This window comes from Calonectris borealis, chromosome 4 (genome assembly GCF_964195595.1).
Source record: "Calonectris borealis chromosome 4, bCalBor7.hap1.2, whole genome shotgun sequence".
In the NCBI taxonomy this organism is placed as follows: Eukaryota; Metazoa; Chordata; class Aves; order Procellariiformes; family Procellariidae; genus Calonectris; species Calonectris borealis.
The window spans coordinates 60,595,291-60,608,806 of record NC_134315.1 but is presented as its reverse complement, the minus strand read 5'-3'; the positions used below and the strand labels follow the sequence as shown (position 1 = coordinate 60,608,806).

General features: G+C 46.3%; 1 protein-coding gene across 1 annotated transcript; it reads left to right on the top strand.

Annotated features, from left to right (window-relative positions):
* Positions 1-1,101: 1,101 nt before the first annotated feature.
* SH2D4A (SH2 domain containing 4A) lies at positions 1,102-10,312 on the top strand. The gene is made up of 9 exons (XM_075150609.1): positions 1,102-1,318; positions 2,105-2,264; positions 2,794-2,953; positions 5,007-5,072; positions 5,484-5,622; positions 6,836-7,052; positions 7,459-7,589; positions 8,419-8,639; positions 10,163-10,312. The coding sequence occupies exons 1-9, from the start codon at positions 1,144-1,146 to the stop codon at positions 10,253-10,255; spliced, it is 1,362 nt and encodes a 453-aa protein (XP_075006710.1). The 5' UTR covers positions 1,102-1,143; the 3' UTR covers positions 10,256-10,312.
* The last annotated feature ends 3,204 nt before the right edge of the window (positions 10,313-13,516 follow it).

Below are 13,516 nucleotides of genomic sequence, written 5' to 3'. Positions count from 1 at the left end.
ACATTTCCCAAGAGTTTGTCCAGAAAGCCCCTGCCACCCCTGGCCAGCCAGCCACCCTGCTCTGGTGTTCACTTCATATGTGGCTGTCAGCCTCCCTGTGTCACCGAAAGCTCTGCCAACTAACCTGCTGATCTCCCTGAGTCTATTCAGATAAGATAAGGAAAAGAGTTGGTTTCAAGGTCTTTAGTCCACATTTCTATTTTCTCATTTGGCACCTTCCCAAGTGACAGGGGAGCTGCCAATTTTTCAGTGAAACCACTGTTGTAAATGTAAATCCACAGGCGCAAAGCATAGCTGTGTGGGCGTTAGCACCTTGCCAGCGTGCACCAGAAACAACCTGGCATCCCAGGCAGGAACAGGGGTGCTCCTTCTCCCCATCTGCTTCATCCTGTCAGACAGGGATGTCCCATGCCTGTCCCATGCCAGGCTCACTCGCATAGGCAAGACATGTCAGACCGGGAGCTGCCTCAGCTCCTCAGCTGCTGACCATCCCAGTTGTCTTTCTTCAAACCAGCTGCACTACTTGCGCTCTCTTGACTTGCTGTGAGGCTGCCTTTGATGGACGGGAGCACCCCAAAATTCCCACTCCCACCTCAAAAGCAGAGCCGAAAGCCCTCCCCATCTTTCTTCTGTGAAATGAGGCAGGCTGGCTTTTGATCATCAAAGTTTTCCTCTTTGGGAGGAGGAGGAGCCGTCTAGTCATGGGTTCATTGATTCCCTGCCCAGCAGGAATGTTTACTTGGGCACAACCAAGCTGCACCTCTGATGACTGTAACAGGCAGCGCTCTCTCTCTTTTGATATACTATCAGCTGGGTTTATCAGACTATCAACACAACCTCCCCACTCCAGGACTCGTCCCTTCTGGCCAGCTCTCCCTGCAGAGCAGGCAGGGGCTACGTGGGAGCTGAGCTCACCTCTTATTTCAAGGAATCTTAACAGCAGGTTTTAAGCTACTTATTTACTTTTTTGGTCTGTGCAGGAAGTCTGAGCTAAAAAAAATAGACAGAAGTATAATTACTCTGGCACGCCTTCATTCCTGCTCCAGGCTCAGGCGGGGAGGGACTCTTTCTTGTCAGAGGCAGGAAGAGGATCTGATCCCTGGAGATCATCGCCACAAACGTGTGTAACTGAAACCTGCAGCCATGCTGAAACAGATATTATCGGACATGTACATCGATCCTGACCTGCTGGCAGAACTCAGCGAGGAGCAGAAGCAGATCCTCTTCTTCAAGATGAGGCAGGAACAGATCAGACGGTGGGAGGAAAGAGAAGCTGCTGCGGACAAGGCTTCAGCAAAGAAGCCACTGCCGAGAAAAGGTAAGTCTCTGCCTGCCGGCTGCTTCCTCCTCTGGCACAGATCTGGCCAAGTCAACTGCTCCCTAGAAATAGGAGTTAATGTGTACTTAGAGTAATTTCTTCTCCCAGGGACATATCATAGTCGTATTTCCAAACCGTAACTAAACCCACCTGCAGTGGGGTAGTTTTGGCTAGGCACACTCCCTGGCCCAGACACTCTGTCCTTGACCAAATTGCTCAACTCCCCTAGCTGGGAAGACAGGGCTTACTTGCCCCCAGGAGATGCATCTCATTAAATTTCCCACTAAATGGGGCCTCTGAATCTGTCTATAAAATAACAATGGACTTGAACATCTGTCCTGGGGCATCAGAGCTGCAGGGGGGGTCTCGTTGTGCCTATAGTCCTGAAGTCCCCTTGCCAGGATTACACAGCATGCCAGCTGCTAGGAAGACAGCACTCTTCTCCCAGCTCTCCCCCGCGTACTGTTTTGTTTGCAGGTAGTTCACCCTCACACAGTTTGGGGAGGGCGGTGGCAAGGAATTAAAGCAAGAAAGGAAGCAGTGGTGAGTCTTCTCCCTTGGCCCCAGACTCAGAAATGCCTCTTTCACTGACCTGGCTTCAGTACCGTGAAAGGAAATGGGAGCTGCACGCTGTGTCCTAGCTGAGCTTTCCCCATGTACAGCTGCTTTTGGAGCGGCTTTGCCTCAGCAGCAGCCAGGAGGGCACAGCAGGCAGGACACAGGCCCTGCACGGAGCCGCCGAGCATTTGGCAAACAGCATTTGCCAAAGAGCTGCTTCTTTTCCAGCCAACAGGAAGTCGGTGACATGGAAGCTTGGTGCTGACAACGATGTCTGGGTCTGGGTGATGGGCGAGCATCCTTCAGATAAATCGTATGCGGCCATCTGTGAAGAGATCCAGGCACAAAGGGCAAAGCGGTTAGCGAGAGAGCAAGGCAAGGAGGGCAGGTAAGCACCCTTCAGCTAGAGGACTCATTGGGCTGACACAGAGGAGAAGGCATTTCTAGGGACCCAGAGGCTGGAGTCTTCTCTGTGGGGGCTGTGGTTACCACTGTGACACTGGACGTGCAGGCAAAAGGCGCAGGCAAAGGTTGGCTTTCTGCGAGTATACACAATGCTGGCAGAGACCAACGCTAGCCTGAGGCTTGCCTCGGCTCATCGAGCCTCCTGTGATATGGCTCCTTCGCGGTACCCTCTGCAGACCACAGGAAATGCTAACTCTGTTATTGCAGCAGGTGATGAGTTTGGATTGCACTGATTCACCGACGGGTGCCCGTGTGCAGCAGGATGACAGTTACTCACCACGAGTCATTAATTTAATTATTCCACCTACCTGATTTGGAGATATGATAGCTGCCCGCATGCACATCGCTTCATCGCAGCACTGCTCTGCTCATGTGCAGCTTCCTCGCAACATGCTCAGAGAGCAGAAGGTGACTCCCTCGGGTTCCTAAGTCCTCTCTCTCTTGCATTTCAGAGAGACTGACTCTTCTGTAACACGGTCTCTACATCAACAACCAGGAGTCCTGGGTGAGACACATCTTCATGGGAATAAAAAAAGCACTGTGGAGGAAAAGAAGGAAGGTGGGAGAAAAATTGCTGCTGCTACAACAGGGAAAAGCCAGGAGCTCACAGAGGTAGTTTTCCCCCTTTTCCCCACAACTATCAGAAACATGTGCTTTGAGATCTAGGAAGTGCAGCAAATCTTGGTTGCTGTAAACAGAAATTTGAAGAAAAAAAGCCAGCTAACTGTTAAGGCTTTTCTTCTGTAGTCAGAGAAGAAGCCATGCTGTTACATCCTTCCTTAGGAGTGAGGAGGTCTGAGTGCTATTCTCAGCTGGGATAGATCTGCTCTGTACCGACAGATAAGTTAGTCTGGATTCCTTTGCTTCCATTCTCAGTGGGTAAAACAAGGATCACAGTACTTTTCCTCCTGCTCTGTGGCTGGTTTGGATTGGGACAAGACCGGCGAGGCTATCCCAGGATCTGTACATGCAAGGCCACAGCCCTCAGAAAAATCATCTACTTGTATAAAAGAGCAGATGAAGATAATTTTACCAGCATCCTCTGACACGCATATTTTAGGTTCTTCGTTTTCTTTTTGGTCTCCTAAAATAGTTAGAAAATAGCTTGTGACCTTGACAGCATAGGACAACTCCAAACGCAGTAACTACAATGTCTGCTTTGCTGTGGTGTTTCGTTACAGAACTATTTTTCTCCAGCAATAAATACATTTCTACTTTTTAAAAAAAAGTCATTTGCAGAGAACTGAGAAAAAGATGAGTTAAATTAACTACCCATGCAACCAAAGTTGAACAGAAGGAATAGAACACCCTGCCAATTTAATGGGAGAAGTCTAGTCTCATTCAGCAGGGTTTTTCATTCAGCCTTTTGCTGCTAACTTGTATGAGTGTATATTCTTTTATTATACAGCCACTCCGTATTTCAGTATAAAAAGCACGATAACTGAAGGTTGGGTTTTGGCAAAGCGCCTGTCCCACTGCTACGAAAATACTGAACGGAATTTGGAGCGGCTGTATCCTTTATCAAAAGCCTCTGAGTCACACGGGGTTTTTCTTAGCACTGTTTGCTGAAGTTGAGCAACTAAGTGGGAGATTTTTTTTTCTTTTCAAAGGAAGCTATTAGTCACAGCTAACAAAAAAAAAAGGCAAAAAACCCTCCAAACCAAAAATCCCATCGCCACCAAAAAAAATCTAACCCCCTTTCAAAGTCTTGCACATGGAAATAGAGGGGGTTATATTTTACTTTTGCTTTCTGTCATTATATTATCAGTAATTTTTCCCAGGTTTCTGGGGCTTTTGCTATCAAAGGAGGGATCCAGACCAAAGACCCCTGTTGCATTTTCTAGGCCTGGAGAGTGGCTTTTTGTCACCTCTCTTGTTGAAGTGCTTTCTCCGAGATCTAGTTCCCATTTAAACTGAGGGTTCCGGGCATTGTGCTTTGTCTGCTGAGGGGACGGGGGGCTGATCTAAGAAAACAAGCTGCTTCACACACGTTTGAAGTTCCTGTTAAGGAGAGGGAAATTGGAAAGCCATGTTCATATTAAATATTAGCCAAGTAGGTGATGGAGATAAAACAAAGCGTGTCCTTGGTAAGCAGCGTAGTATAGTTAACTCATTCCTTACTGTGCCATGGGAGGCAGTCTGGGTCCAACGGGGAGGTGGGTGGGTGTTTGCTCAAAGACAAGTCTAACTGTTCATCTTCAAAGGCAGGTCTCAGCTAGCGACTGCTTCCAGGGTAGCTAGACTGGTTTGCAGGGAAGAGCGAACATGAGATATGCAACTAGTTGGGTCAGTTTGACGAGCAGGGGTTTGCAGCACCCCAGCCACAGCAGCAAACAAGCACAGGCAGGTAAAGCTGTGGATGGCAGGTTCTGCTAGGGCTTGCTTTAGAGGGAGGGAGGGAATGGACTGCTCCCTGGGAGCACTTGGAAGCATTGCTTAGCAAATCTAGGTGTGCTTATGACAATCCTGACCCCCCTGAGTTCTCCTTCTGTGGCATATCAGGCCTAATATGATGAAAAAAAAACAATGTTTGTCAGAGAAGGCTGGCAAAATTTGTTAACATAAATGTCACATCACTGCTTCTGCATTAAACACCTATTGCTCCAAAAAAGAGCAATGGTCCTAACACCGCATTTATTTCTCACCGTTCTTTTCCTCTGCCCAGAGGGAAACCAGAGATGTTCATCAGATGCTGGCAGACTGCCACGTGAGGAAGCATGGCTTCCAACAGGTAAGTGGCAACCTAGGATACTCCTAACACATTGAGTGGGGCCCAGACTTTATCCTAGAGTCCCAGTCAGCCTCAGAGCCTCATCTGACCCAAGAACATCCTCAGCTCTTGGACCAGTTTTATCCAGCATTGCCATGCTCCTCATGTATGGTGTGACGATTTGGAGATGATACAAAGCAGCCCAGGCTGGCAGACTGGGGAGCAGCACAGGGAGATGCTCCTGATGATTTCTGATAGACTGTTTTCCCTTACTTCCTCTGTTGTCACCTGCAGAAAAGACAGAGGATCTGTATGTCGTTGAAATCAGAGGGATTCACAATAAAGAATGGAGTTCACAGTATTTCAAGGCTAGCTAAAAAGCAGGGTTAAAACTAATCTGGGACAAAGCTGAACATACTGTTTCTTTCATAGATGAAGGAAGCACAGAGGAGAAATTCAGGAGAAGAGACCACAGCCCCCCAGGAGGCAACACCACAGAGCCACCCCAGCTTGGAGAGCCAGAGGATGCTGCAGAAATCAGATGAGAATGAGCCTCAGTGGCAGGAATCCTGTAAGATCTTAGGATGACCTTTTACTATGGGTCTTGAGAAATCCTAGGGCTCTGTGGGGTCATCTCAATCCTTCTCCTGCCACACTGGAACTGAATAATTGGTCGGTGGGTGGAGAGTACTGCCAAGAAATACAGCGCTGCGTTATCAGAAATATTTCTGAGTCCACACAGAGCTGGGCAGGGAAATGGAAAATTTTTCCTACAGATACTATATTAAAACAAGCAACAAATAGGAACCACATGAGTATAGCCAGGATAATTAATTTTAAACTAGAAGCTGGCCTTTCATAGGACTTTGCAGTAACCATTGCTCTTGAGGACAAGGATAATGGGTGACAGGGACTAACTAAAAAGGGCTTCCCAGTCATCCAAGCATGATCCCACCTAAGCAGAGCCCTGCTGCACTGTCTCATGTAATGGAAGGAAAATGGCAAACAGTATGAGACTTGCAGTAGCATCCATCGCTGCTGCCAAATACTTCCTGAAGGAGAACCTGATGCGTTTTTTTTCGCAGTTCCTCCCCTGCTGCTCAGTAGATGGCAATGCTGTACTACCAATTGTTTCCACTTCAGGGGAGGGGTTTTATTTTTCTTACTGATAAAAAAAATTTCTGAAGTTGATTACAAAAGCAAGGAAAGACCTAGTCTAACTCAGACCGACCAGAGAGCTGGTTACTCCTACAGACTCCAGGACGAGCTGGACCTAGACAATCAAGGCAGTTTTACAGCAAAAAACATACCCAGCCAAGTTCTCCACTTTCCGCAACAGTTTCAGCAAGACTCCCTCCCTCCCTCAAAAAATTATCAGCACTTTCAAATCCTTCAGAGGATTGATTTGGGGTCATTTCAGTAGCTTTGATTCCATATGCCCTTCTCCTCTGCTGGCTCACATAAAAGGCATTACAGAAATCTATGTCTGAACCAAGAGTCAGCATCCAAAACAAAACCAAGTAGTCTCTAAGTACAAAGGGACCTGATGCCCAGGAAGAACCCAGATTTTTAATCTCTTGAAGGAATAAAAACTGGACCCTGTTAAGTAGCAGATGCCCAAAAGTGATGGGAGTTACGTGGCAAATGGTCTCACAATTGAGTGCATCTTTCACCTCATAAAACGGGTTATTCTTCCACTTCATCAAGCAGGAAGATGGCCAATGGGCAGCAAGCTTAAAACTTGCCTGCTTGTTCGCTCCTGTAGGACTCCTTTTTTGTTCCAGTGCGGAAATCCAAGGCAGCAGATGAGAGGAGGCGCTCCCTTGCACGGCAAGCCAGGGACGACTACAGGAGGCTTTCACTGCAGGGTATCCACAGAGGGAAGCAGGCAGATATTTCCAAGCGTGCCACAGCAGGAGATCGGCGACCACTCCAATATCCGCCTCTCCCCCCCAAGCCTAAACTTCTACCTCCTGCGATGGAAAATGGGAGAGTGATTAGGTAAGGAAACCCCTGTGCACTGTGGAGGGGGAGAAGGGATGAGATTCTTCTGCTCTAGCATGGGATGGTTGAGAAGGGAATGGCTAACCTTCCTTCTCACATTGAGGAGACACCCTGCAGGGAAAAATACAGAGCCTAGGCTATATTCCAGCCTAGGGTGTGGTGAGGCTTATTTGTTCACCCCTGGAGGGTAACACGTTTATTTAGTAGAGCGTCCTAAGCCTAGAGTGCATACGTCCTCTATGCTACGTGTCCACTGAAAACCATCTAATATTGCTGACAGTTGCACTAGTGTAAGCTTTCTGTTTAGGGCTGTTCTTAGCATCCTGAACAAAAGGTAAGTCCTGCCAAGGACTCAAAAGCTGTCGTTTGAACTTAAGGTACAAACCATGCTCTTTTCTAACAGGAAAGAAGGAATCCAGAGGACAATCTCCAATTCCACCGAAGAAAGCATCATCAAGTGGTTCAAAGAGGAGCAATTCCCTCTCCGAGCCGGCTATCAGAAAACCATGGACACAATAGCGCCTTGGTTCCATGGTGAGTCCTGAGCGTTTCTGCCCCAACCCAACTCTTTAAGTAGTTGTTTCTGCTAACATGGCTGCTGCCACAGGCTGGGCCCAGGAACTTTTCAAAGGTGGCTAGGTTTTTCATTTTAAATATCTATGAATGTAGTTTAAATTCCTTTAGCATTATGACAAAGGGCAAGCTACAGTCTTAGAACAGAGGCCAGATCTTCAAAATACCCTGTACGACTGTGCCACCCCTGCCTCCCTGTACTGGATGCATGGTCACCTTGGTAACTGTTTGGACCAGGGTGAGAGAGATTTGGGCACACCTTATCCCACTCATCCTTGGCCCCAGCATGCCTCCATACATGCTCATCATCTATCACGTCCCATTTCTAATGGGTCATCGTGATCCCATCCATCTCCCTTGCTTTAGAAACCCCTTCAATCTGAGACTGCAGCAACGAAAGTGTTATCCTCTTGTAACTGGGCTTTCAGTGTGTGCATCGCCTTCTGACAGGACCTATGATCACTGTCTGCACAGCCCTGCTATACAGGGAATCAACATACAACATACACTGCAATGCCATTCTCTCTCATAACACAGAAGCTGTCCTTCTGAGCCCTGCACATTTATCATTCATAATCAGCCGCGTCTGGAACAGTTAACGTAAAGCACAGTTAGCACATGGCCGTGGTCTGTTATTCTTCCTGGGGTACTGGGCAAGAAAAAAATGCAAGGGATCGAAGTGCCATGGACCGGTTTTAGAATGATGAAGCAGATTTCTTGTGAGAACTGTTCCATCCAGTCCTGCACAAATGCTTTTCTCCCTTCAGTTTTATGTTTTGGTCTTGAACAGGTATCCTAACCTCTAAGAAAGCAGAGGAGCTTCTGAATAAAACAGTACCAGGGAGTTTTCTGGTCCGGGTCAGTGAGAAAATCAAAGGCTACGTGCTCTCCTATCGGTCTGTGGAAGGATGTAAACATTTCCTCATTGATGCCTCCAGTGATTCCTACAGCTTCCTTGGAGTGGACCAGCTACAACACTCAACGCTGGCTGACCTTGTAGACTACCACAAGGTGAACATCTAGCAATGCATTCATTAACTGTTTAATTGCCTCAGGGCACTTCAAAATAAGAAGGAATAGATTCAGTTGTTTTAAAGTAGGTAACTAGATCCATTTTAGCTGCCATTGGGTATCCTGCGTGCTGCTCCAGAAGGGTATCCCAGCCTGATGGGTACATCTCAGGCGACCTAACACATCTCAAACATCTTAGACCTGACTCACTCCCCCTCAAGTGCACAGAACACCTCGTGCACAGGGCTCAAGGTACTTACACGCTCTTTAGTAGAAATGCTGATAAGGTGAGAGGTGACAGCATACTTGTGCAGACTCCTTTTTTTTGGATTCTCCCCGTGGTTGTGGGATCCCAGCCAGCTGGGTAAGGAGAAAATCCTGCTTGCCTCCAGCTCCAGCGTAAAAGAGAAGAAGGTATCTTTATTATCTCAAAGCAGGCAAGGTGTGATACTGAGCAAAGATGAAAAATAGAAGGGAAGGAAGAAGGTTGGCAGGTTCTTGCAACAATAACAACAGTATTTACTAGCACTGACTGCAGTTACCTGGGCTCCAAGGAGGGCCAGATGGATTGTTCATTCCTTTACTGTAAGATCTGCCCAGGGACAGGACAATCATTTTGCCTAAAGGTTCATTTAAAATCCATGTTTCTTTTAAATAAGTGCCTAGCCTAATACAGACATGGCTAAACAAAATTGGACATGAGGAAAATATCTATGTTCATTTGCTATATGGAGCATTACCTGGGCTACCTGAACTTGCTTCTTCCATGGGTTTCACAGTTCAGGCTGAAATTGTTGAAAGCAGGAGCTATACAGCTATTGGCACCAGAGCCAGAGGATTTAAAGCCTGGCTGTGCATATCTATATTAAAGATAGAGCCATGTCCACAGTTCGCAAAGAATCCTACAGAACCCCTGCGCTACAGCAGGGTGAACCCGTTCAGCTGAAGTACTTTAGTGGGTTCTGCTTATCACTCACCGGGTGACTATGAAAGAAGACAAGTTCCCACCATGCATGTGCTGCTAGGGTGGAGAACAAGATGAGAAGCAGAGACTGTACTATCAGGGAATTCCCTTGTTAGAACAGGGCTTGCCTGAACAGAGGGCATGTGCTCACTCCACAATCCACCCTTGTCCCTTCCACAAACGCAGCCAGGAGCATGGTCCACAACCACCCCGTCCTGCTTACCTGCATGCTGCACAGTTCTCGCTCCAGCACCTTCTAGGCAGGGCAGCATTTCACTCCATAGAAGCTGCGGTTGCCTACGAGACGAGCGCAGCTTTCTCCGAGAACTGCCAGAGTCGTGTCACTGGGCTACTGCACAGAGCACAGACATTGTTTTATGAAGACAGAGGTCAGCCATGTGGGTCCTTCCCCGAGTTCCCCGGGGCACTGAGCTGTATCACACAGTGGGATGAGCAAGTCCACACCGTAACACAGGCAGGGAGATTGCTGTCCACGGCGTGATGTTGATAGGTAGGGTCTATTTGAAAGGTGGTGTTTAATCATATCCTATATCAACAGGACGAACCCATCACTTCCTTGGGGAAGGAGCTGTTGCTTTACCCATGTGGCCAACTGGACCAAGAACCAGATTACATCTCTCTCTTTGAGTGAACCTCCCGGTCTTGCTGTGCAGGCCCATGCTTGTATTCACAAAGACTGAACTTTGAACTAGAGCTGCTGATGCTTACCTGAAACAGTTGCCATAAGTGCCTCTACTTTATATCTCTCACAACAAAGCAGTGGGAGGATAAGTACTGTTATGGGCTTGTCGTATCAACTGAGTTAAAGGATGCATCAGCCTAGGAAGCTGCAAAGCACCTGGACGTATCCTGCACAACGGAGTGAATGAGGTGATGAAGCAATAAGTTGAACAGGGAGATACCGCCACGTATTTTCAGTGGGTTTTTGCAGATTTCTTGGGGGACTTCTGTATTCGAGCTGCCTTTTGTTCTTGAATGAAAGGTTGTGTGCCATCTGGGAAACAGATTAGTATCTACAGTTGAATGAGATCATACCTTCCTGAAGGCACAAAACAACTTGGAGAGGTGAATTGGTCTTGATATAGTAATTTGCATAATGTGAAGCTTAATCCTGTATAATGCTGTGCCCTTGGAATCAAGGATGTTCAAGCCAAACATCCAAGCAAACCCTCAGTGCCTTTCAGTGAAAGGTGTTCTCTATGAAGAGGGATTTTCATGAAAAGTGCATTTTTTTTAACTCCTTTAGCCTCTGAATATAGAACCTCAGTCTTTTAACCTGTATTTAAATCCCGCACTGACCTTTCTGCATAGAGAGAGATTAACCTGTTGAAAGGGAAAGGAGAAGGGATACAGGAATTTGTATGAAAGACTACCACAGGCACAGAGCCTAAAAACGTGTAAGAAGCAGCACCTATATCAGTATTAGTACAGTTTACAGAAGAGTGTTTGCCAGTAAAGAATGCTATTTTCCAAAATGGAGCTATTTATTGCAAGTTGTGTCCAGATTACTGAGATGCCTCTGGTGTAAACTTCAACATAGAACTTGTTCTTTCAACGTAATGTTCTCTCTTCGCATCTGTTACACTGCTCTTCAAATACATAATTCAGAATATTGGGGGAGAAGCTGGACAGAATCACATAACAAATTAATCCTCACCCAGATTCCCTCATGTTGTTGCACGTGACAAACCGTACAGCTGAGGGTTGTGGTGCGAATCTGCTAACACCATTTTTTAGAGATGCAATCCTCAAATAGTGAACAAGAGTCAATCTTGTTTCAGTTATTTACCTGTTCCCTTCTTTCTGTTGGATGAGGGCTACTCTGCTTAACTTGAGGAAGCAGTCAAAACCTTCAGTCTTATATTGATCTGCATTTTGCAGAATACAGATTAAAAGAAATTGTTGTAATCATCTGGTCTTAAAATTTACAACTATGCTGATAGGTGGTTTCATACAAGGAAAGAGGGAATAACTGCACTCCAGTTACAGCAGGTTTAACTTGGTAGAGATAAAGCCTTAATATAAAGTGAGATTCTGAAAGTAACAACACTCTGGCAGGGCAACTGACTTAAGGAGCTTCTTGAGCACTATATCACATGTATCAAAGAGATATTTTCAACATAATCTGCAGCAATCATGAAAGGGAGTGCTAGATTATTTGTAGGGGAAAAAAAATCCCTCCTCTCCTCATGAACTGTTTCTTTTCAAAAATATGGCCAAAGTGAAAGATCATTCACAGATCCTAGAAAAAAGTTAGCATCTGTTCTCATGAGAAGAACATGCCATAGCTGTTGTCCTGCTGGAGACAAATCACAAAGTGTTTGTATACCTGTTGGCTGGTAAAGACAGGAGACAGTCTCCTTTAAAAAGGGAGTTTGAGGTAGGGTGTTAACTTGCAGAAATAAGGTGCAGGCTGATCTGGCATGGACGCAACAGGACTGCAGAACAGCAGGACATGATCAATTTTAGCTCTAAGATCTATACTGGAACTCCTCAGTGTTTGACCTGCTGACCAGTAGCTTCACATACATTTATATTGTAAGTACTTATTTGCAAATTTTGGCTCAGTAGAGCCCAGGGAAAGCTACTATCAGTGTTCACATGTATCCCACATGTTTGAGAATCATGCCTCAGTTTTTTAACGACTCCCAGCTTCACTTGTCTGCTGTGAGGGAAGAAACCTGAAGTTTTATACCTACACATTTAGATTACTGTACTGACTGCAAAGGCAGCATCCTTGCCAGAACAGATGCCCTCAAGACTGACTCTTCTATTGCTCTGAAATCTAGTCACCCTGAAAGTTTGTGGAGCAAGGATGACTTGCAGTTGTCGGGAATCAAGGGTGCTGGCTTGTCTTGGGAAGCTTCTCTGTAGAATCTTTCTTTCTTCAAGGGATGCTGTGCAAGGATTACAAGAGTAGTCACATTTGAAAATTGCTTGCTGGAGAGATCAAGACAGCTGGAAGGATATGGCAATTTGTTTTGCCCCATGCCTCTATGCCAGAGCATGCAACAGTTGTCAAAAATTAAAGCAAGGAGTCCCCATATGGCCTCCCCGTCTACACAGGATAATCCCCATTCCCTTCCCAACTAAGATCCAGTCAGTTGCCATTCTGAGAAAGATCACAAGCTGTTTCTGGGACAAGGAAGGTAGAGAGCTGCCTGGCAAAGCTACGGTTCTGTTGGCTGCTCTCTTTGGATTTCATCTTTTTCTGACTGGTCTGGAAGACCTGTTACAGCTCCACTTGGCTCACAGAAACGTAGGTAACAGCAGCTTCCCCTTCTCATGTTGTTCTTCACCTCTTGTATCAGTGCAGACTCCACCTTTAAGAGAGCCCTGCCAGACTTCTGCTGTGATTAGATTCTCCTGCACATTACTGAGGTGGCCAATGACTGCGGGCTGGCTCTCTCCATCATTGATTCAATCTTGCCTCTTGCCAAACTGGCTTCTGCAGCCAAGGAACAGGAACTGCATAGACAGTATTATTCCTGGCAGGAGGAACAGCATCTCTGTGGAAAAGGACGTGCAAGAGAATCACAAAAGTGTTCTTTAAAAACATAACTTGTGAAACTCTGACCCAGGCTGGATGACATGCTTGCTAAGGTACCCAAAGTAATAAAGTGTTGAATTTACAGGTGCCCAGTGCTTAGAATTAGAGACTAATATAGGTTTGAAGGGACCTCTGGAGATCATCTGGTCTAGCCCTGCTCTACAGGTGTGGCCAACCTCAAAGTTACATTAAGTTGCTGAGGGTTAGGGAAACCTAAGGGAAGATAATGAAAAAACATCATGGAAATAGTTAAGGCTAAGCTTGAGGCAGGTTATGATTATGAAACTTTTGTAATATACATCACCCAGTTTCAAACTCAGGTTAAGTGGGACTGTAGGAACA

Excerpts from the sequence above, each read along its gene's own strand:
- SH2D4A (XM_075150609.1), top strand. The coding sequence starts at position 1,144 with ATGCTGAAACAGATATTATCGGACATGTACATCGATCCTGACCTGCTG. Across the intron at positions 1,319-2,104 it reads GAAGCCACTGCCGAGAAAAG|CCAACAGGAAGTCGGTGACA; the intron begins GTAAGTCTCTGC and ends CTTCTTTTCCAG. Across the intron at positions 5,623-6,835 it reads GCCTCAGTGGCAGGAATCCT|TGCGGAAATCCAAGGCAGCA; the intron begins GTAAGATCTTAG and ends TTTTTGTTCCAG.